This window comes from Phragmites australis, chromosome 10, assembly GCF_958298935.1.
Source record: "Phragmites australis chromosome 10, lpPhrAust1.1, whole genome shotgun sequence".
Classification (NCBI taxonomy): Eukaryota; Viridiplantae; Streptophyta; class Magnoliopsida; order Poales; family Poaceae; genus Phragmites; species Phragmites australis.
The window spans coordinates 9371823-9393179 of NC_084930.1; the positions used below are offsets into that span (position 1 = coordinate 9371823).

Sequence of the window (21357 nt, forward strand, 5' to 3'; positions counted from 1 at the left end):
TTCTAGGGCTTGGGGGCATGGAATAGAGGTAAGAGATGGCGTGCAACTCATATATATAGGGCTAGGGATGGCTGGTTAAGGTAGAGTCCAAACCGAACACGAATTGAATTCGAGTTCGAGTCGGTTACGGTTTCCTTTTTCGCAGCTCTGTATTTCGAGGATGATATCTCCATCGTCTCGACTCCAAATTGGACGTTACTTGATTCTAAATTGTATTACTCGAAAAGATCTACAACTTTGGTAGTCATTGGAACTTCTGAAAACACCATATTGATTTCCAAATATGCACCACAAGATAAATTGTTTGAACTTGGACTTCTGATTTCGGGGGCCATAACTCCTAGCTCCATTATCCAAAAGAGAACTTCCATAGGTTCAAATCGAAGTTCTCGACGAGGGCTACAACTTTGGTATTTTTAAAATTTGCATTTGAGGCCGTTTTGAACTCCGAAACATCATGAGAAAATGAGGCTGTCCAGGACTCCGCGAAAATTTGCAGATTTCGTGGATCCTTTGTTGGGCCATCTAGAAGACTTGGCTAAGGGTTTGGACTTGAGCAAGATTGAACCCAAAGATACTTTAGATATATTTAGGGTTTAAAAAATAAACTTTTGCAGAAAAATTTGAATAGGATTTGAATTTGAATTGTGTTTGGAGTGAATTTAAGAGAAACGAAAAAGATGAGGTTGAACAAAATAGGAGTAGATAAGAAATTTGAATTTAGATTTGGGTAGAATTTGAAAAAGAGGAGAGATTGACTTTAAACAAGAATTTGAACAAGATTTGAATTGACCTGAAGAAGAATCAGGTATGATCAAGGATTGAATAGATGATGAATTCAAGGATTTTAAATTCCAACCATTAAGATCCTTAACTTATTCACTACTGAGTTTTATAAAAACCTTTTTTAAAATCTTTTTCACTCAAAACACTAAAGAGAAAGAAAAGAAAAAGAACTCTAATACATTTATCTGGCTCCTAACAAAACTCAGCATGCAATACACAGAAAATAATAACCTATATTGATTGATTGATTAAGAAAATAAGTTTTAAACCTATACTACTAGTGAAGCTATTCGATAATCTTGAAAAAATTTAGAAATTTGAAAAATCTGAAAATCAAGTTATTACATACAACCTGCATCGCATCATTTGCCAGTACATAATAGATACTACATCTACAGGTAAGGTAAAGGAGCAAATTAGAACATAAGATGTCAGGATTTGTGGAGCTCATTTCTGCAATATTGCTTAGGAATACAAAACTATGGTATACAGCTAAAAAACAAAAACACTTTACATACAAAGTTACAAGATAACTGCTGAACTTTGTCGCTATAATTGAAGAAAAATGTAACAAATTGTACAGAGCTGACACCAAGGTTCAGGTCATTGGCTAAGGGAGAGCACATCTGAGACGGATTATTGGACCAAAATACAACTATTGCATGTACCACTGGCTACAGCAACTCCGTCTACAAACGAATTCCAACCTCAAAGAATGCAGTATCTTAACATATGGCAAACATATAAAGGGAAGGACAAACTATAACATACCCCGAATCTACAAAGCTGTAAAGCTTCCAAAAGCTCCCCAAAAGAATCGAATTGCAAAATTTGTTTTCTGACACTAGACCACGTGCTGATATATCATCCGAGATTGTTCCTGTATCCTCAATGCTAGACCACGCACAACGACTTCCACAAATGGAGACGAACTGCTTTTACATGTCTATCTCGTGTCTCAACAACAGGTGGTAACCTACAATAGTGACAATACATTTTTTTTATCCACGAAGTATGCCAGGAAAAAAGAACTATGAATGTCCACCGTGGCATGTGGATAGATATTTCGTTTCACATACAATGGTCACAGGCATACCAAACGAATATACAAGAAAAACACTCTACTTGAATTCATTTAAGTATATGAGAACCAATGTTCTTTAACCATTTAATTTTTCTTTGGCTTGTGTATATAAATGTTAATACTTACCTTTACAAAGAAAAAATTGAACTTCTGCTGTGGGATGCTGTCGTGATACTTCTATTGGTCAGGAGTTAGCACTGAAGAAAAAAAAAATCAAAGAAAGCCATAAGAAATACTGTTTAATTGGGTTATCCAGCCATATTTAGAGAAAGGCTAATATTAGTTAATAAAAGGCTTAGAGACAAATCAAATTATTCGCATCAACAAGTTACTCAGAGCCATATTAGGTTTGTTTAATTGAATTGCTATTACTGTTTAATGTCCATGACTGAGCACAGTTTTTAACAACAAATAGTCATATATGAATTATCTTCTTTTCATTATAATCAACTCCAATGAATATGGCGAGAAAAACAAAAGGACTCTAATGAATATAACATTACAACCTGTAAAATCAAAATATTTTTTTAAATATTCTTAGTGAACCAACTTTTTAGTGGCAAAGCTGATCATTAGAGAGCCCGGGTTGGGCATCCCTTATGGATTTTCACAATGAGTGAAGCCAATGCAGCTTCCCATCTAGAAACAAACCTAGCCTAACCATTGTCAACACTCAATTTTCAAAGAAACTCACTGAGTTTGTGTTGGCTTCAAAAAACATATTTAAACTGTGTGATTTCTTAAAATAATGCAGATCACAATGGTACCATCAGGAAGTGTCCATACCTAGGAGTAGGACTAGCACAGTGTAAAGAGCTCTAAACCTCTTCACAAAATTAACTAGATTACCAATTACTTGATACTGAGCCCAGCTGATAAAACAATTCAAGGTCGTAGCCAGTTCTTAACAAGTACCAAAATAGGATTTCTAACACATTTTATGAATATTATCATATCAGGTATCAAAATATTCATATCAAGTTCCTCTCGTGAAATAGGATTTCTAACCTATACGTTCCCAAGTATGTATGCAGTCTAGTGATAAAGGGTGAGGTCTACCTTGTGCAGAATGGAGACACTAGCACCCATTCTCCGGATAGTTAATCTAAATATCTTTGGTGGGTTCAGGATAAAAAGACTAGACTAAGGCTTTGGACAGTACACTTGCGCAACTACTGCTTTTATGCTGATGAATTTTCTTCATTGTTCATACCCCAGTGTTCCTCACCATCATTCCCGTTCACAAGGACACCATCTGTTGAATCATCGGCTTCAACTTCAACTGCATCCTCTTGACTTTCCTCGACCTCGACTACGTCATCCACAATGACCTGTTGAAGTTCATTTGGTGTCAACGTCATGCAATAATTTAAGAAAACTAAAGGAGCAATAACAGAAACGGTAAAAATAATAAAGACAACAGAAAGTTTATGCATATGTTTCTATAATGGAACCTGTTGTTCTTATCATTCAAGAAGGATAATCAAAGATGGGAACCCATCAAACATCATTTTCAAGCCCCCTGGCCCCCTCCCTCGCCACCACCACCCAAAGAAATATATATATCTATAAAACTCTAGATGGGGCTATCAACTACGGGAAGAATCAACAGCGAAATCATCCTGTTAAGTGCAATACCTCATGAGCAGGATCTCCATTCTCACTTGGTACCTCTTCTTGTATATTCATACTTTTGAAAGCTTCCACAAGGCTTTCATTGGACCTCTCCGCATAAGTTACGTACTCCTCAGCAGGTGGATAGATACCCCTATTCAATACAATATCTTGTAAGGATATAAGTTAAAAAGAAACTAGTATATCTAACAAAGCATTTGTCCAAATGCTCCCGTAACCCATGTTACATTAGTGTAAATTGCACAAGTAAAAAAAAACTAGAGGGGCGCGTGTGTGCATGCCATAAAACTTGAGAGTTGCTCAAATGAATAACAAAACTAGTTTAAGTGGTACAAGATGAGTCAAAACCACACACCATGGCAGAGGAAGGCATGCATGGTGCTAACTTAGATCCACACCAAAGCTACTGGATCCAAGGAAACCATGGAGGAGGATGGGGTAGAGGTCAGGTGGGAGTAGCCTTCCGCATCTAATGTTGCGGTGGACATCGAACGGTACCATGCGTACGCATCTTACAAGTTGTTACACATGTTGTGAAATTACTCCAAGATTTAGCCGTCCATTCTCAAATCAGCCTTCGGCACGCTCTTCCACATAGACGATTTAACGTTGAATTTAGTTCGGCAATCAGTACAACAATCTTTGGCAGGAAAAATTCAGACAGTGTTCAACTAAGATTGCTTATTTACAGTAAAATACCAATCTTTATTCCAAATATTGCAATTCAGCATGAGAATAATCACTAAAGGAAGCGGCCATGAATGTGGTAAACATCGCTGAAGGATATATAACTAAAAAAACATAAGTCTTGCATGATTTTCATGCTAATTTATTAACCACTTTCTTCAGCATAGTGGGATGTGTATACATATCAAAGCAAATACCAGGATAGTACAAAAGAGCATTGCTCAAAGGTTACCAGATTACCTTCTATCAATAGTGCATATTTAATTTGACTATCTATACGGAAGAAGCATGGGAGGAACTTAGGGAAAACTTGATACATTGATTTGAGCTGTTGTCCACAAGGGCGAACAATTACCTTTTGGCAGCAATGGTAGCTTCCACGTTGAGAGCAATCTGCCAGTCTTCAAACAGGTTTGGGTACTCGGCAGGATCTGCCAGAGATTCTGCAGCTTTGCAGTTCACCTAAAAAACAAACACAAATAAAAACTAATGAACCAACAGTTGCTAATAGCAAGAATAACAACAGAAGAGTGTATGCATGGCCACAACAAATAAATTGTGTAACAATATCCTTTTTTACGTATGATCACAGCTGGCACAGACAATGCATCGACCATTTTTTAATTCAGTGTTATAGATGTTGGATCTCAATTGTCAGATATGATGTGAACACATTAGGATCCTGATTTCTGAGCAGCCCATAACAATGCATAACGATAAATAACATGCAGAAATATGTTATTACAAATTGAGGTAATATTTTTATGCTTAATAGAACAACGAAGTAACACCATTGTAAGTTTCCATTTCTATGGGAAGATGTGGAGTGTAACTGGAACGCGAACACGTGCAAAGGAATAATTTACTGGAAAGTTACCTTTTGAAGATCCTTTTTCCATATTGATGCAATATCAGAAACTTTGCTTGGAAGATAGGATCGTGCCATCAATGCTGCTTCTGGAATACGGTTGCTGTACAATGAATGGCCATATTGTCAACATATAGTGAGAAAGGGTCCTCTGAAACAATATTTTATTAAATAGCACAATATGCATTGCAGAAGTATACCTATCAACCAACAATTGAAGGCATTCTTCCAATTTGCCCAGCATAAACAAACAAAGAAAAGCAACATTGTTCTTTCCTTGCTCTTTAGCCATGGATGCTAGTTTTGTTATCCCTTCAGCATCTCCAAGTGATGAATATAAAAGCAATAAGCCGCTAAGGTCTGTAGCTTGAAGCAGACATTCCTCTGCCATCTCGAGCTGCAGTTATTGTATACGGCATGTAAGGTAGTTGTATAAGTCTAAATGTTTGCATTCTAGAGAAAGGCAAAAAGGCATATAACTATTATGACACCAGCCCATAGAAGAAACAAGAGACAAGGTGAATCTAAAGGAAAATTCCGATTGAAGAGTCAAAATTTATAAAGTTGAGAAATATTTTTGAGGCTACAAACCAACCATCAAGTTGACAAGGTGTTTGCTACTACTCATTTTCTTCATCACCAATAACTACTACAACTCATATGTCAGACTAGACACTAGTAGTTGTTAAAGTTATGTATATTGAGTAAACTATACGCATTAAGCAAAAATATACCTTTCCAGCGGACATAGCTAATTCACCCAACTGCTTCCACTTTGACTCACTTCGTGCCTCAACAGCAATTTCCTGCAAAACAACTAGTTGTTGAGGGTACACATGAAAGGAAACAATTTCTTGGACAATGTGTCCTCAATAATGTACACATAAGCAGTAAAATTGCACCATGCCTTTGCAACTTCCAGACTACCAAGCTGCACAGCCAGGTCAAATCTGTAATTAGGGTCAGTCGCTATTTCAAGGGCTTCCTCTACCATGCCACGTGATTCAAGGAAATGTGCTACACTGCAAGCAAAAAGTAAATCATGTAAAAACTGAGGCACAATAAGTTTAAAGTAGCACCCACTACAATCAATTGATGGATGGGGACACCTGTTGTGTTGCTCCTTTGGTATGGATGGTAAAACAGCATTTGCACGTTCGAAATCTCCACGCATCACGAGTGTTTTGTACTCAACCAAACTGAGTAGTAAAGTATAGCTCACAACACTGCAATAACGAAACATGTTAGTCATAAAAGTTCATGAAGGAACATTAAGAGTGAATAAGGATGCCACTTACTTGAACTCCTTGTCAATAAGATAGACACGACTTTGGTTAGCGAGATATCCTAACAAATACATCGGCCGGTCCAAGTGAAACATTGTAGTTACCTGTAACACATGGAATGGAATGATAAAAAGGTAGCACCTAAAACTAAATCACTAAAAAGAATATACAAGATTATACTGATTATGGTGAAATTACATCTCACCTCTCCTCCCACACAGTAATTTAGCCGCCATGAAGAGTTATTGTATATAAAACAATCTCCGACCCATAACCCAGTACGGACACGTTCATTTATCTCATGAAGCAATTCAAAGGCATCTTCCACACCTTCCTCGCTAACTGAACCCCCTCCATCTAGATGAGAAGAAACTATATCCCTCTGGAAGTTTTCAAGTTACAGTTGTGTTGGTAAATTACAAACAAGGAAAAAATTGCCGTTGGCCCAAATGGGACAAAACAAGATGTGCTGAGTCAACAAAACCAAAAACAGTGATGTATATACTGCACGTTATGACATTAACTCACATTGTACTTCAAAATGTAGAATGATGAATCACTTGCAATTGTTACCAAGTCACCACTGTCAGCCCAATATACATTCTATAACAGGCAAATCAATTAATTCCAGTGGTGTAAGACATAAAAAGAACAAATATGCATCATGGATATCCATTCTTGTAGCAAAGAAACAACTCACTTTCACATTAACATCAATTCGGCGTATCAACCTGCACTCTGCCCAGTCATAGAAACAAATGAAGTCGTTCGTACACATAGCAAGCAATACTCCCCCATATACACGTTCTGCGGAGAATGCTTGTCTTATACTTTTCCTCTCCTGAAATTACAGCTTCTCCTATCAGATTATGTTTGAGAAACAATAATAAAGCATATTTATACATATGTGATATAATAGGCACTATAAGACGTTCCAAACTGACACTCAGCTCATGCTGAGGTCAATCAAAATGCATGTCACCTCCTTTGTGCTTCATGAAACAAGCCACTGGCTTCTTCTTCTTCCATTTTAGTCACACTCTTTCCTAGTTGAACACTTGGAGTTTACAATAGAAGCAGCAACACATGATAACCCAATTACTATTCTTCAATGAGGTAACAGATACCATAGTTGTTATGGCGGCATGGTGAAGCGCTGTAACCAACCACCTTCACAACTTTACAGCTCCTATGGTGTGTGGTGTGGCGACGCCATACACACATCGGCGTAGCGAATCCACGCATTATAGTTTAGGATATTAGCAAATGACAATGTAAATGTAGCTCATGTTACGAATGTGTAGCTTATCTATTACCAGCCCCAATGGGCAAGATTTATAGTACAAAGGACCCTAGAAAAGGGAAAAGACACTTTTACCCTTAACAGCTCAAAAGTTATAGTCTAGGATATTAGGAAATGTAAATGTAGCACAAAAGACAAATAGCAATGTAAATGTAGCACAAAAGACAGAACTCTCTTATCTCTCAAAAGTAGCATGCTTCAAGTAACAGAATATGTGGTGTTGATGTGCTATACTGTTGACATGTTGTGAGAGACTAAATAGTGTCATGTTGTGCTAACACTAACAGGATATGTGCTAAGTGCTAACACTAACAGGATATGTGCTAAGTGGGATATGTGCTATACTTAGTACTAGCAGCAAGAAGTAGAGTGCTAGAGCACCAAGCACCAAGCACCAGAGCAGCTAGATCCCACACATGTACATGTACTAGAGCAGCAAGAGTACTGGAGTAGATCACAGTTCACATACGTAGTAGAGTAACTAAGAGAGGCAACACAAGTAGCAGCTAGATCCCACACATGTACCAGCACAGCTCAGTAGTAGAGTAATAGAGGCGCAGTCGTGCAGAGCACACAAGTAGCCAAGAGAGAAGAAATAAGAGAGGCAGAGAGGGCGACGGATAGGGACACACAGAGATGGTCTGAGCAAGGGCGGACAGGGTGACAGCAGAGGCGTGGCGCACTATGTGATCTCGGGCAGGGGGACGGAGATGTGCAAGCAGAGTGGCAGAGGCAGACGGATCGGATCTAAGCAGGCAGGGGTGGCGACGCGGCGGACGGATCCGAGAGCAGGGTCAGCGGACGGCAAGGAGCAGGGGCGGCGGCAAACTTAACTGGTATGGCGCCAGAGCTCTCCTCCCCCTTCTCATCCCCCCCCCCCCCCCCCCCGACTATGGCGCCCACCATACGGAAAAGGGCGCCAAAAGACGCCTTATCGGCACCACGGCGACACCATTCCGATATGGCGGATGCCATACACTCCGGCGCCATGGCGAGGAGCAAATCGCCGCCACACTGCCATATCGTCGTTATGGCGATGACATAACACCGCCATGATAACTATGACAGATACACAATGCAATCTATGGTATCTAGTCTCCCGATGCATAAAAAATTATAAGTGCTTATAAAGGCTTAGGCACTCAGCAATCCCAAGGAACCAGAGTACCGAGAACAGTGGTACATTCTTTTATGATATCTTAAGTGTGGTTAAGCATTTTAAATTTTGAGTATGAAAGAAAATTGACTAGTAACAAAGAGAATGAAAATAATCACTCATAAAACATGTAACATAGAAAGCAAACCTGAAAAGTTTTACTGTAGATCTTTATTTTTGAAGTGCTTTCCCTAACAGCATATTCTCCGTCGGTCGACCAGACAATTTCAAGAGCCGACCCAAAGGATCTATTTCTCCATGCTAGCGCTGTGTAGATTATATACTCTCCATCTCCGCATACAACAACAAATCTCCCATTTGGATTGTGCCGTAAACTCTAAAAGAACACAAAGGATTAGGTACCAATAAACAAGAACCAAATAAGTTTATCAGTGCAAACATACGCTTTCTTGCTTCCACAAAAAAAGAAAAGGCTTACGTACCCAAAGAAATAATATCCAATAATTGTTAGAATATCATGAAAAAAAATTAGTCCTGTCAAGCTAAATTTCAAAAGTAACATATGGGTTCTGACTTCCACATCCTTAATTAATTGAAATAGTTGAGGAACACCAATATAAATGATAGGAACTTTACTAATCAGCAATAGGTAAGCAAAATCTACTTTTCAAAGAAAAGCAGAACCTGAACAGCAAAGACAGTAAGATGCTAAAATGATTAATGTCATCGAGGCATTGACACACTTCACTGCATTAAAGTATTTAGCCCACATAATTTAATGGGAAACCATTAGCCTACCCCAACTTGGAAGGAATAGAATATCCCCAAAGAACTATCCACGGATAGAAGCGTGTGAAAATTAGCAATCCACGTGCTAGAACCATAACTTATGCATCAGTCTCCTTGTGCCGTTATCACTTTTATTTTTTACTATTACTAGTACCTTTATTATCATTGTTGTTTTCTCATCATCTTTTTTAGTTGGATCTTGTGGGTTTCATCTCTAGCCTACCCCAACTTGCTTGGGACTAAAAGACTTTGTTGTTGTTGTAATTTAATGGGAAACCATGAAGAAACACAGGAAGCTCCTTTATTTGTGTCTACTGTACCATGGAGCAAAAACAAAAAAAAAAGGCTGTTTCAAAAAGGTATCCAATTACTACCAAACAGAAACCTACACTTACTTGTGGGTAAAGATCGCAACTTCCTAACTCCTTCACAGACAGTGGCAGGCGTTCTCCATCTGCAATCTGACAAATGGAGCAAGTTAAAGTAAATATATCAGTTTGTGAGCAATCATTCTCAACAGCATAGCATACTTTACAAAGACAACCTCAGTATCTGCACCAACTGCCTTTATATTGACAGTTTGAATTTCGTTATGCTTCGCCCATATGATTTTACCACTGCTATCCATGCTAGCAACAGGTTCTTCACGGCCAATCTTTATCATTATTGTCCCTTCATCGTATCCAATCACAACTCTGCAGAAATTGAATACATTCTAGAACCCGATTTTGAATTCGGAGAAAACAAGAACAAATGTAAAAAAGAAAATCGTCATTACCTTCTTGAACCCTTCATATAACCTAATGCCCAAACTCGTTCAAGGCCATAGTTAAGTGTGTTCTCAAGCCTGCAAGAGGACCAACCACAACTTACTAGTTTCTATGAAAAGAAAAGCTAATTTCGTAAACTAAGAACAGCAAAAGTAGAGAGTGAGTTTAAATTCAATGTCTGCCACAAATTGCATGTTACATTATTCACAGGGCCAGATCCACAAAAAATGAGAACAAGAAAAGAAGGGAGAGTGTCCTCATAGACCTTTCAAAAATGTAGTCACATCAAATTTATAGAAAATATACTCTAATTGTTAAGCAATTTTCTCTCTGATTTCAAAAGGAAAAAAATGTGATATTGTTTCTGCTATTTAGAAGTTGCAAACGAGTTAAACAAACTGTGATTGCATGATCGATCAGACCAAGCCTAAACAACTAGCAGAAGCCAATATTTGTCCTAATATTGCATCCGATCTTAGGTAGCATTGAAAGATCATAACAAGAAGACAAAGATCACATACTATAAGATGATGCCTGTTCATTCCCACAACGACAATAACATCCTCTAATATCATAAAAAAAATTGAAAATGGCAAGTAGACTTGTAATCAGGGTACAAAAATTGGCAGGAACCGGCCAGGTACTGACCGCTTATCTTTTTGCCCCCAAAAGCATCTCTTTTTTTTGTTGTTTTAATGATATGAGAATTACTTGGCAAGATATGTTATTTGAGGTACAGCTTATAGAAAATTCCTATCAAACATGGAGGATACTTGAAATCAAGAAAATTGGACTGGTAAGGGCCAGTTAACACCCCCCCCCCCCCCCCGGTTATTGGTGTCGGGAAATTTTGCAAATCCAAAATCTGTGACCCTGCTTGTAACTACAGATCACACTCAGTTACATCTTTCAATCTGGCTCGAAAGTACGCCTATATTCTATGGGTGGAAGGGGACATGGTGGTTTTTTCTTCAAATTATGAACTAAAGTAACACATTACACATGTAGCATTGTGCTAACCTGATTATTTAATGAGAGCACTATGCTGAGCTGGATCAGAAGAGATTATGGTTAGGATGTTTAGTTTGTCCACAACTTCTGGATAAAGATGTGCATGCAAGAGAACCATGTATATGAAGTAGATACATATACAAAGTATCACAAGGCCACAAGCTAGAATAGGACCAGCAGAAGTACCTGTAGGTAGTGGAGTGCCATAGGCGAATCGTTCCATCCTCGGAACCTGTCATTATTATTGGAAGCTCGGGATGGAAACATACAGCAGAGACATTATGGGCATGCCCTTCAAGTGTTTGAACACAGCTCTTTGTTTGGTAATCCCAAACCTGATTCAAATTAATGCATCATAACAATGTCCTAAATGCTCAGAGGGTCAGAGGCGCATCACTAAAACAAGCCACACCTTCGCAGTTTGATCGTCAGAGCCTGTAATTAGATATGGCCGATCACCACCAGTGAAGTAATCAACACAGTTCACACCCTTTGAATGACCGTCCAAAGTGAAGTTCGGGTCAGGAGAACCAAGACTCCAGATCTGAAAATTTCAAGAACAGAAAACTGTTCAATAAGGCTCAGGAGAGGAAAATAAGAAAATTACAAAAAAAAATACCAAAATCAAACAGAAAAGGTATACCTTTACAGTACGATCAAGGGAAGCACTGGCAAAAGTATTGGTGTCCTTCGGGTTAAATGTGACTTGCATGACATAATGAGAGTGTCCCTCAAAGATTTGAGTGCACATCCAGCCCTTATCCCAGTCCCAAAGCTTTATCAGCATGTCATCTGATGATGACAACACATAAGGCAGGGTTGGGTGAACAGCCACACACCTGATGTAATCAGTGTGAGCTTCGAACACCTTAACCTTATCCATTGTATTATAGTTGTACACACGGATTAACGTATCATCGGCACCAGCTACAACCCATTGCTTTCGCGGAATAAATTTAGCCGAACGAACTGCAATTAACAAGGTTAAATTAGCATAATGGCACAATGGCAATATGGCATACATGGGGAAATGCAAACAGTAGGGAGAGAAAGCATGCCTGGTAACTCGCTGACTTCAAATGATTTAACCATTGTCTGGCAATAAATTAACAAAGCTTAATTAGTTAACATTTTACACTCTCCATACAAAACTACATAAATCTTTCAACTTGACAGCTGCGAGAAAAGACTGAAAAGTAGATAGTGCAGATCAGTTATGGAACTCTTCCACTGAACTGTGTAACTAACATAAAAACTATGTACAAGGCTGCCTTGTTGCCTCAACGAGCCCATGGCCCCTCACCCATCACATGCAATCACATAACACTCTACATCACAATCCTGCAATTAAAAATTCACCACATTCCCATCAGCCACCAGTAGATATCAGATGACTGCCGCTAAAGGCCACCGGACATTACCCAGTACCTGGTAGACTTTGCCTGTTTTCACTGATCACTGATGAATCTCCTCAGAGTTCCCTAAATCCCATTGGTTATCCAAGTTGTATCCTATGTAACACTAACTGATCAATATAAGCCCATCCAGCACCCACTAAAGCACTAATACTCTCAAACCAAACAACTCAACTTGACCCGCCCTGTTCCAGCTCAGTTGGTTTTGCATGCATTTTCCACCCATGATATCTGATAAGATTCTACAGAACCAAATAGGCAATAGCCTCTATGTTTCTGGTACTCTCCATAAATTATTAGGCGTTACCTTTTCTTTATAACTTTCTCACAACATCCTTGCATTCTAGCAGTTGAACATTACTACCATCTTTAGATCCACATATACAGGTGTGATCTTCTAAATCGGGCTGTGTGACTGTGTGCAGCATGCAAATAGATTAAAAGGAATCACTCGAGCGAGCTGCAGGCGGTTTCTAAAAAAGGGGGGAGGAGGATGGTGCGGCTCTGTCCGTACACGTCACCGGCAAGCCGGCCACCGTCAACCTTGCGCCTGTCCGAGATCTCTCGCGTCGCGGTAAGTCCTGCCAAGGCCCACAACCGTCAGCTGTCAAGGTTTGTCTGGCAGGACCCTTGGCCACCACCGTCAGAAAGCGATGCTAAAGGGAGCACATCTAAAGCATATTCCTATCCACCTGCTCAGCCACAAAGATCTCAATCGCTCACTACCCTCTCTTCGTCTTCCTCTCTCACTCCGCCCCCCAACCTCTCCTCTCCACCAGGCCCTAAAACTGATTGGGATCTCAAGCTTCAAGAACACTGGAGAAGAAGCGCGGAGGTCGGGGTCTGCGAAAAGGTCCAGGTACGCCAAGCTGACCACAGATTCAAGCAGGCATCCGTTCCCCTCCGTGGTTCGGATATGCAAGCTGCGTGGTCCACCTTGGGAGGAGACGCTAGATCCTTCGTCCAAGTGGTGAAGGACCCTCCGCGGGTTGCTCAGATGACTGGCCGATTTGGATTTGCGCCGCGTCGTGGTGGATTTGGTCCAGGCCGTTTTGGTCGGGGACCTGGCCGAGCGCCAGCTCGAGGAGGTTGTGGAAGAGGGAGATCTGGGAGATTCAATGGGAGAAACCAGAATGAGCAGGAACAATGGGGGAAGTGGAACGACGAGGACAAACAGCAGGGGAAACAAATCCTAGACAAGGACCACAATACTGATCTCCAAACCCAAATGGGGGAAAGCTCAAAGGGTAAGGAAGTGGTGCGCGACCTGCACGAGGTGAAAGGAGATAAGAATGAGGCTCAGAATACCAAAATCGATGAGCAGAGGCATGTTGGAGGGGGGGTGGAAGACAAAACTCACGATTTCCCTCTGAGAAATCCGTGGGAGTATGTAGCTCCATTCTGCGGTTCAGCGGTTCCTGGACTTGGTTTTTACTTGATTCCAGCTGGTCCTGGAGAAAAGAAAACTAGAGAGATGGCTAGCTGTGCTATGATCACAGTGAAGGAGGGTAATGTCACTGCTAGGCAGATTGAGGCAGAATTTAGAACGTTAGCGGGGGCTACATCCACCTGGAGGTGGTATGCCAAAAAGGTCGCTGATAACCAGTTTCAACTGAGGTTCCCTACTGAGAAGAAAGTGGAAGAATTGTCCCATTTCTTGGAAATGAGAATGAGGACAGTCCCAACTGCAATAATCAAAGTTAGTCAATGGAACCCCTCAGTTGGTTCAAAAGGCCCCCTTGAAATGGCATGGTTTAGAATCAAAGGCATCCCACTGGATAAAAGGGAGGAAACAACTGTGTGTTATGTTGCTTCTCTAGTGGGTATAGCAATGGAAGTAGACAAGGATAATCTGGGAAAATTTGAGTATGTCAGGGTCAAAATTGCTTGCAAAGCTATAACCAAGGTTCCAAATGTTGTTGAGGGAGTCCTGGATTTTCATTTATATGATTTTCTATTCCAAAGGGAGGTCTCCCTAGAAGGTACAATCAACGCAGCTGGCAACAAATGGGTTAGAGTAGATAAGGACCATTCTGATCAGCCATCTCCCAAGAAACCCAAGCCTTCTGGGAACTGGGAAGAAACAAAAGGGAAAGAAACCTCTACCCAATCAGGGGGGAAATCTGGGGCACCTGGGAAAAAGGTATTGGCAGATGCTCAGATAAAATACACCTCCATGTGCCCATCCCCTACACCAATGGATACTAGCAAAGGTAAAAATGTGGAAGTCACATCTAGTGAGGAAGAGGAAAGTGATGAAGGATGGTTAACTGGTGACATCATTGCCCCAAGTGGGGATGCTCTAATGATTCCTCACTCTCATAAGAAAAATGCAGAGAGCACGAAACTATGGTCAGTGCAACTCCCAACTGCTGGGACCACAGTCATCAATGAATATAGATCCAATTTGATCCAATCTAAATTTGATCCTTTAAAGGCTGTGGAGGCAAAGAGAGCTATCACCAGTACAAATGTTGAGAAGATAAAGAATTCCCCAGGTGGGGAGGAGACCAAGGAGATGTTAGAGCCCTCAGTGCGCATAAATGACAGTTCAGAGGGGAAGGTGACAATATCAATCAGTACTGAAGAAGGAACTGACACATCTAACTTGGATCTCAGTCAGGGGGAGGTTGACCAACACAAGCAAGGTCAAGCTGAAACTGTGCCCTCTGGGAGGGGGGGGAGCTTGCTGCAGGAAGAGCAGAAGATGCCTACTGACAGGGAGAAGACACAACTTAAAACTCGAGAAGTCATCAAGGTCAGGCAAAGTGAGAGGATACAGGGCCAGTCTCAAAACACCTTGGGGGTGGAACAGAAAGCTTCTCTGTTAGCTCAGAAGAAAAACTTGGAAGGTACTTCTTTAACTGATTCTAATTCTTTTGCTGCATTTAATAACTTCGAATTGATGACTAGATCTAGGAAAATGGGTGTTGATGTTTCTGTGAATGATATGAATAAGTTTGATGTAATTAAGGAGCTTGAGGAGGCAAGACAAAATCTGCAGGTTACGAATGCGAGGGAGGTTCAAGAAAGTGTGGTGAATGAACAAATTGAACAAAACACTCTCCCCTTCGAGGAGAAGTTAGCTCTAAACTTAGTCTCTGATGACTCAGACAATGAAGGTTTCCAACCTGTCTCATCATGCAAGAAAAAGAAAAGGCAAAGAAACTTAAGTAAACAAAAAGTGGCTAAAAGTTCCAGACAAGTGAAAAGCCAACCTTGTGATGGTGAAATCACCTCTGAAGGAGAGACATCCACGATTTGTTCTGGGTGGAACCTCAGGAAAAGGCCGACTAATAGAACAAAGTATAAAAAATGATAGGTGTCTTTTGGAATTGTAGAGGGGTCTCCAAGAAAGGAATGGGGACTTTCCTGAGGGACTTGATTCAAGATCAGCAAGCCGATTTCATAGGGTTGCAAGAAACCATGAGAAAAAACTTTGGTAATAAATTTTTTAGAAAAATTGACAGTAAAAAGTCTTATGCTTGGCACTGGCTGCCCTCCTCTGGCAAGTCAGGTGGGATATTATGTGGAGTTAACATGGATATTTTTGATGTGGACTCTTTCTCATCTGGAAAATTCCACATCCTTGCTAATGTAACGGACAAAACAACTAACAAGAAATGGAAGATGGCATCGGTTTATGGCCCTGCTCAGGAAGAGGATAAAGATCAGTTCCTCCTTGAACTATCTAGCATATGTCAGACTCAAAACATTCCCCTGTTGATTGGAGGGGACTTCAACATCTTGAGATTCAGCAATGAAAAGAACAAAAGGTTCCAAGAGAACAGAGTCTCTGACATGTTTAATGCCATTATCAACTCTTATGAACTAAGAGAATTATTTCTGTCTGGTGGCAGATTTACATGGACTAATAATAGATCAAATCCAACTTTAGAAAAACTTGATAGGGTCCTCATGAGTAAAGATTGGGAGCAAATGTTCCCCTTAACAACCCTGAAAAAAATTCCTAGATATACTTCTGATCATAACCCTCTTGTTTTAAACACTGGGGCTGAATCTACCAGGAACCCTAAAACTTTTTGCTTTGAGTTGTCTTGGCTTTCACATCCTGACTTCAAAGGAAAAATTGATGAGATCTGGAGTAAACCAGTGAAAGCTAGGTCTAACCTGGATATCTGGTCCATTAAGGAAAAAAGGGTGAAAAAATTTCTAAAAGGTTGGGGAGATAACATCAAGGGGGAGACTAGAAGGAAGAAAAAGGAGCTCAGTGGTGAGCTCCTGATCCTTGAAAACCTGGAGGAAGAGGACATGCTAAATGAGGCCCAACTGAGAAGGAAAAGTGAGATTCAACTTGAACTAATGCATATTCTAGAAGACGAAGAGATTTATTGGAATAAGAGAGCCACCTCCAATTGGCTCCTAAAAGGGGACAACAATACTGAGTTCTTTCACAGAGTAGCAAATGGCAAAAAAAGGAAAAACACCATCTTCTGCCTCCAGCAGGATGATAGGATCATTGAAGGGGATGCCAACTTACTCCTGCATGCTACTGATTACTATAAAAATCTTTTTGGCCCTGGAGAGAAACCCATTTTCCAACTTGATGCTAGCTGTTGGAGGGATGACGAGAAAATTTCTTTCAATGAAAACATTGAGTTAACTATGCCTTTTACAGCAGAGGAGGTGAAAAGTGCAGTATGTGCAATGAAAAAAAACACAGCACCTGGCCCAGATCATTTACCTATTGAGTTCTACCAATGCTGTTGGGAGACCATTGGCCCTGATCTTTTGAGTTTATTTAAAGATTTCTATGAACATAATTTGGATATAGGGAGACTGAACTATGGAACTATCACCCTACTTCCCAAGTTAAAAGAAGCAAATAAGATACAGCAGTACAGACCTATATGCCTTCTTAACGTCAGTTACAAAATATTCACAAAAGTGCTAACTTTGAGGCTTGAGAAGCATATGCATAAATTGATTGATAGGTGTCAGAACGCTTTCATCAAGGATAGAAATATAATGGATGGAATAATGTGCCTCCACGAAATAATACATGACACTAGAGTTAAAAAAAAGAAGGGCCTGGTTTTGAAACTCGACTTTGAAAAAGCGTATGACAAGGTCAGTTGGGATTTCCTGTGTAATTGCTTGGAGCAAAGGGGCTTCAGTCAGAAGTGGTGTAATTGGATGAGGGCTGTGGTAACTGGAGGCACCCTAAGTGTGCAGGTCAATGGGAAGACTGGGCCTTACTTCCAAAGTAAAAAAGGGGTAAGACAAGGGGACCCTCTGTCGCCCTTCCTTTTCAATATTGCTGCTGCCACGCTTGCAAAAATGGTTGAGATGGCTAAACAAAATGATCTAATCGAGGGATTGATCCCTGAGTATATAGAAAATGGGGTTGCTATCCTGCAATATGCAGATGACACTATAATGCTCCTTAAGGATTGTGAAGAGAGAGCTGTAAATTTGAAACTGCTCCTTTATAACTATGAAGCCATGTCTGGCCTTAAAATAAATTTCCAAAAAAGTGAAGCCCTCATGATAGGGCATGAGGAAGGGAAAAAACAGGTTTATGCTGAGATGTTCAATTGTGCCCCTGGAGATTGGCCAATCAAGTACTTGGGAGTGCCTGTTGCTAGCAATAGGCTCCTGGTTGCTCATTGGTTACCTCTGGATGAAAAATTATTGAAAAGGTTAGATGGTTGGCAGGGCAGCTCTCTGTCCCTTGGTGGCAGATCCACTCTGATAAACTCTAGCTTGAGCAGCATGCCCATCTACCACATGTCAATGTACCTACTCCCCAAAACCATCCATGACAAAATGGATAGAACCAGGAAAAAATTCTTTTGGCAAGGAGGTAAAGCTACAAAAAAATATCATCTAATCAAATGGGATAAGGTGTGTAGACCAAAAAGAAAAGGGGGTCTGGGTATTCAGAATCTCAGGAAGCTTAATCTAAGCTTGCTTTGCAAATGGTGGTGGAGATTGGAAAGTGAAAAGGGTATGTGGCAGCAGATTGTTGAAGAAAAATATGTCAGAGGCACATGTGTTTCCCAACTAAAGTCAAGGACTAACTGCTCCCCTGTGTGGAAGGACTTGCTAAAGGTGAAAAATCAATATCTAGCTGGCAGGAAAATGAGAATTGGAAATGGGGAAAAAACTGACTTTTGGAGGGATGCCTGGTGTGGTCAAGTGACTTTCAGAGACAAGTTCAAAGACCTCTTTGAAATTTGCAATGACCAAAATCTGACAGTAGCTGAGGCTGCGGCCAAGCAATGGAACCTATCTTATAAGAGATGGATGAATGAAGATCTCCAAAACCAGCTGAGGAAGATGAGAGATGTGCTTATGACTGTTGTGCTGTCTCCTGAGCAAGACAAGCCGGTTTGGCAATGGGGAAAGAATGGGAACTTTACTGTCAAGACAATGTACGAACACTTGTGCAGAACCCAAGATGGCCTGCCTCACAAGATTATCTGGAAGGCTAAAATTCCTTTAAAAATCAAAATCTTCATGTGGCTGGTGAAACAAAATGCAATTCTTACTAAAGATACCCTTAAAAGAAGAAATTGGAAAGGAGACACCAATTGTGTTTTCTGTTGTGAGGCTGAGACTATTGAACATCTGTTCTTCACTTGCTCGATGGCTAAATATGTGTGGAGCCTGATTGGGCTGGTTATTGGTGCCGATTGTAGGCCTGAAAACATGGAACAATACTTTGTTTGGGTGCAACATTTCCTCCCTACTGGGGGCGCTTGCTATATGGCGGGTTTAGCTGCTGTTATATGGGCTATTTGGACAATGAGAAATAGGGTAGTTTTTGACAAAAAGCAGGTTAGATCTCCTACTGAGATTGTGTGTTCTACTTGCTCTTTTCTTCGGTATTGGGCAGGTCTCCTCCACGGTCAGCACAGAGACTCCCTGGAAGCTGGAGCTCAGACGCTGCAAGAAGCAGCTCTCCTCTTCCATCCCAAGAAACAAGCTGAAGGCACGATGATGCTCGCCAAAGGCCAAGGAGCTGATGGTGTTCCAAGCTGAAGCAATCATCGTTGGAGTGCGAGTGCAGTTTTTAGTGCTGTTGGCACTCGGTCCGGAGATGGTTTTTGTATCTGAACTTGGCGTGGTAGTTACCGGTCTAATAGGTTAGGAGTCGTTATGCTTGGATTGTGGTTTCTAGTCTTGGACATGCGGTCCATTTTGGCGATTCGGCAGCCCTCGGTGCTGCTCCTCAGGCGTCAGATGCATAGATCCTGCATTGTGCGCACGCTTTTGTTGTAAATATTGCGAACTGATTGATGGGGATGGTTGTAATTTCGTTGCGTTTGTGTAATGAAATCAGGGGTACGCCCGTTCTGGAAAAAAATAGATTAAAAGCCTCCACTATCAAAATATATTTGAAAGGCCGGCAAGAGGCTGACAATTCATTATTCTTAAAGTCCTAACTAAGAGTTGCACAATTGTTATTGCATAAGATAAGTTAAAAGTAGCAAACGTCCACTCATGAAACCAACAAATATATGTATTAACTAGTTGGTGAAGAGCTTTATCTAACTAGCCAAATCACATGAACAACTAATTGTTGCTCGGAAGAATTAAGAGCAACCTACCTGCGTCTTGTAGTTCCAGATGCAAACGCTCCCAGAATAAAGACTTGACATGATCCTGCATTAAACAAAAAAGACAATGATCGCAAACTACAGCATTTCGCACGCTCAGATGCACAATACATTCTCGTTGCATTTTGCCAACATAACCAACACCGGACCACTTACCATGGTTCGGTGGGGTGCAGGTCCACGGACTTGACCCTCTCCGACCTCTGCGCGAGCTTCCTCTGATCCAGCCAAACACAAACTACCATCAGACAAACAACCCAAAAAATTACACCAAAAGCACTGCAAATTGCTCGGATCTAACCGGGCAATCCCGAAATTACCTTGATCTCTAACCGGAGCGGCTGCCTCGTCATCCCCGTCAACAACCGACAAAAACAAATACAAACGAAACGAACGAATCAGTATACGCACAGGTGCGGAACAGGTCAGAGCCCCAGATCCACGCATGAATCAGTTAGTCCAGCCGCGGATCTCGGCTCGGCGAGCAGCAGCGCGATCCATATGGACCTAATGGCCCAGGCTTGCATCCGGATCTAGCATTTCGCGTGAAGCGGACCAGACCATGCGGACCAGGAAGCACGCGGGGTGGCTAGGGGAAGGAGCCTTACCATTGCGATGCCGGAGGCGGCGGCGACCACGGCGCGTAGGTGGGAGCGGAAGTGTGGCGGCGCTGCCGCCCGCTCGCTCGCCGGAGAGGCGGAGGGCGCGGTGGAGAGGGGAGAGGAGGGAGGGGCGCGGGCGCGAGATCGCGAGTGGGAGGGAGGAGGCGAGGGAAGGAGAAGACAGTACTAGTGTGGAAGGTAACGAACTTGCGGGTAAACGGGTCTGTTTTGTTTAAGAGCGGTTAACGGGTCTTGGGATTCGGGAAGGAGGCCCGAAGAGGACTTGGAGGCGATCAGTGGGTCTGTGTTTGACTTCATGACCGGCTAAGGAGCTGATTGGTTGTCGGAATAAAAGGAATCTGACTCTAGGATGTATATAAATAATCTGACTCTAGGATGTATATATAATAATTTTATG

The 21357-nt window shown here is 41.2% G+C and overlaps 1 protein-coding gene across 4 annotated transcripts; it reads right to left on the bottom strand.

The window, feature by feature from the left end:
- Positions 1–1202: 1202 nt before the first annotated feature.
- On the bottom strand, positions 1203–21135 carry LOC133883504 (putative coatomer subunit beta'-3). Of its 4 annotated transcripts, none has more exons than XM_062322852.1 (26): positions 20946–21134; positions 20658–20678; positions 20494–20555; positions 20329–20383; positions 12395–12431; positions 11980–12305; positions 11749–11880; positions 11523–11671; positions 10334–10402; positions 10100–10250; positions 9951–10016; positions 8954–9142; positions 7047–7187; positions 6875–6949; positions 6552–6728; positions 6359–6450; positions 6170–6286; positions 5968–6082; positions 5795–5866; positions 5261–5457; positions 5070–5163; positions 4548–4654; positions 3509–3638; positions 3099–3201; positions 1997–2067; positions 1203–1762 (listed from the first exon to the last, which is right to left on the bottom strand). In XM_062322852.1, exons 1-25 carry the CDS (start codon positions 20946–20948, stop codon positions 2048–2050), a joined length of 2700 nt encoding a protein of 899 aa, XP_062178836.1. In that variant the 5' UTR covers positions 20949–21134; the 3' UTR covers positions 1203–1762; positions 1997–2047. The 4 variants fall into 4 exon arrangements, with proteins under 4 accessions (XP_062178836.1, XP_062178835.1, XP_062178834.1 ...); XM_062322851.1 differs by having other exon boundaries at positions 3084–3201; XM_062322850.1 differs by lacking the exons at positions 1203–1762; positions 1997–2067 and having other exon boundaries at positions 2950–3201; positions 20946–21135.
- Between the last annotated feature and the right edge of the window lie 222 nt (positions 21136–21357).

What these genes read in the sequence shown, in the direction of transcription:
- LOC133883504 (XM_062322850.1), bottom strand. An exon ending in GAATTGATGTTAATGTGAAA is followed by an intron (nt 6,950 to 7,046) that starts GTGAGTTGTTTC and finishes TGCCTGTTATAG; the next exon opens with AATGTATATTGGGCTGACAG. An exon ending in CTTATTGACAAGGAGTTCAA is followed by an intron (nt 6,287 to 6,358) that starts GTAAGTGGCATC and finishes TCGTTATTGCAG; the next exon opens with TGTTGTGAGCTATACTTTAC.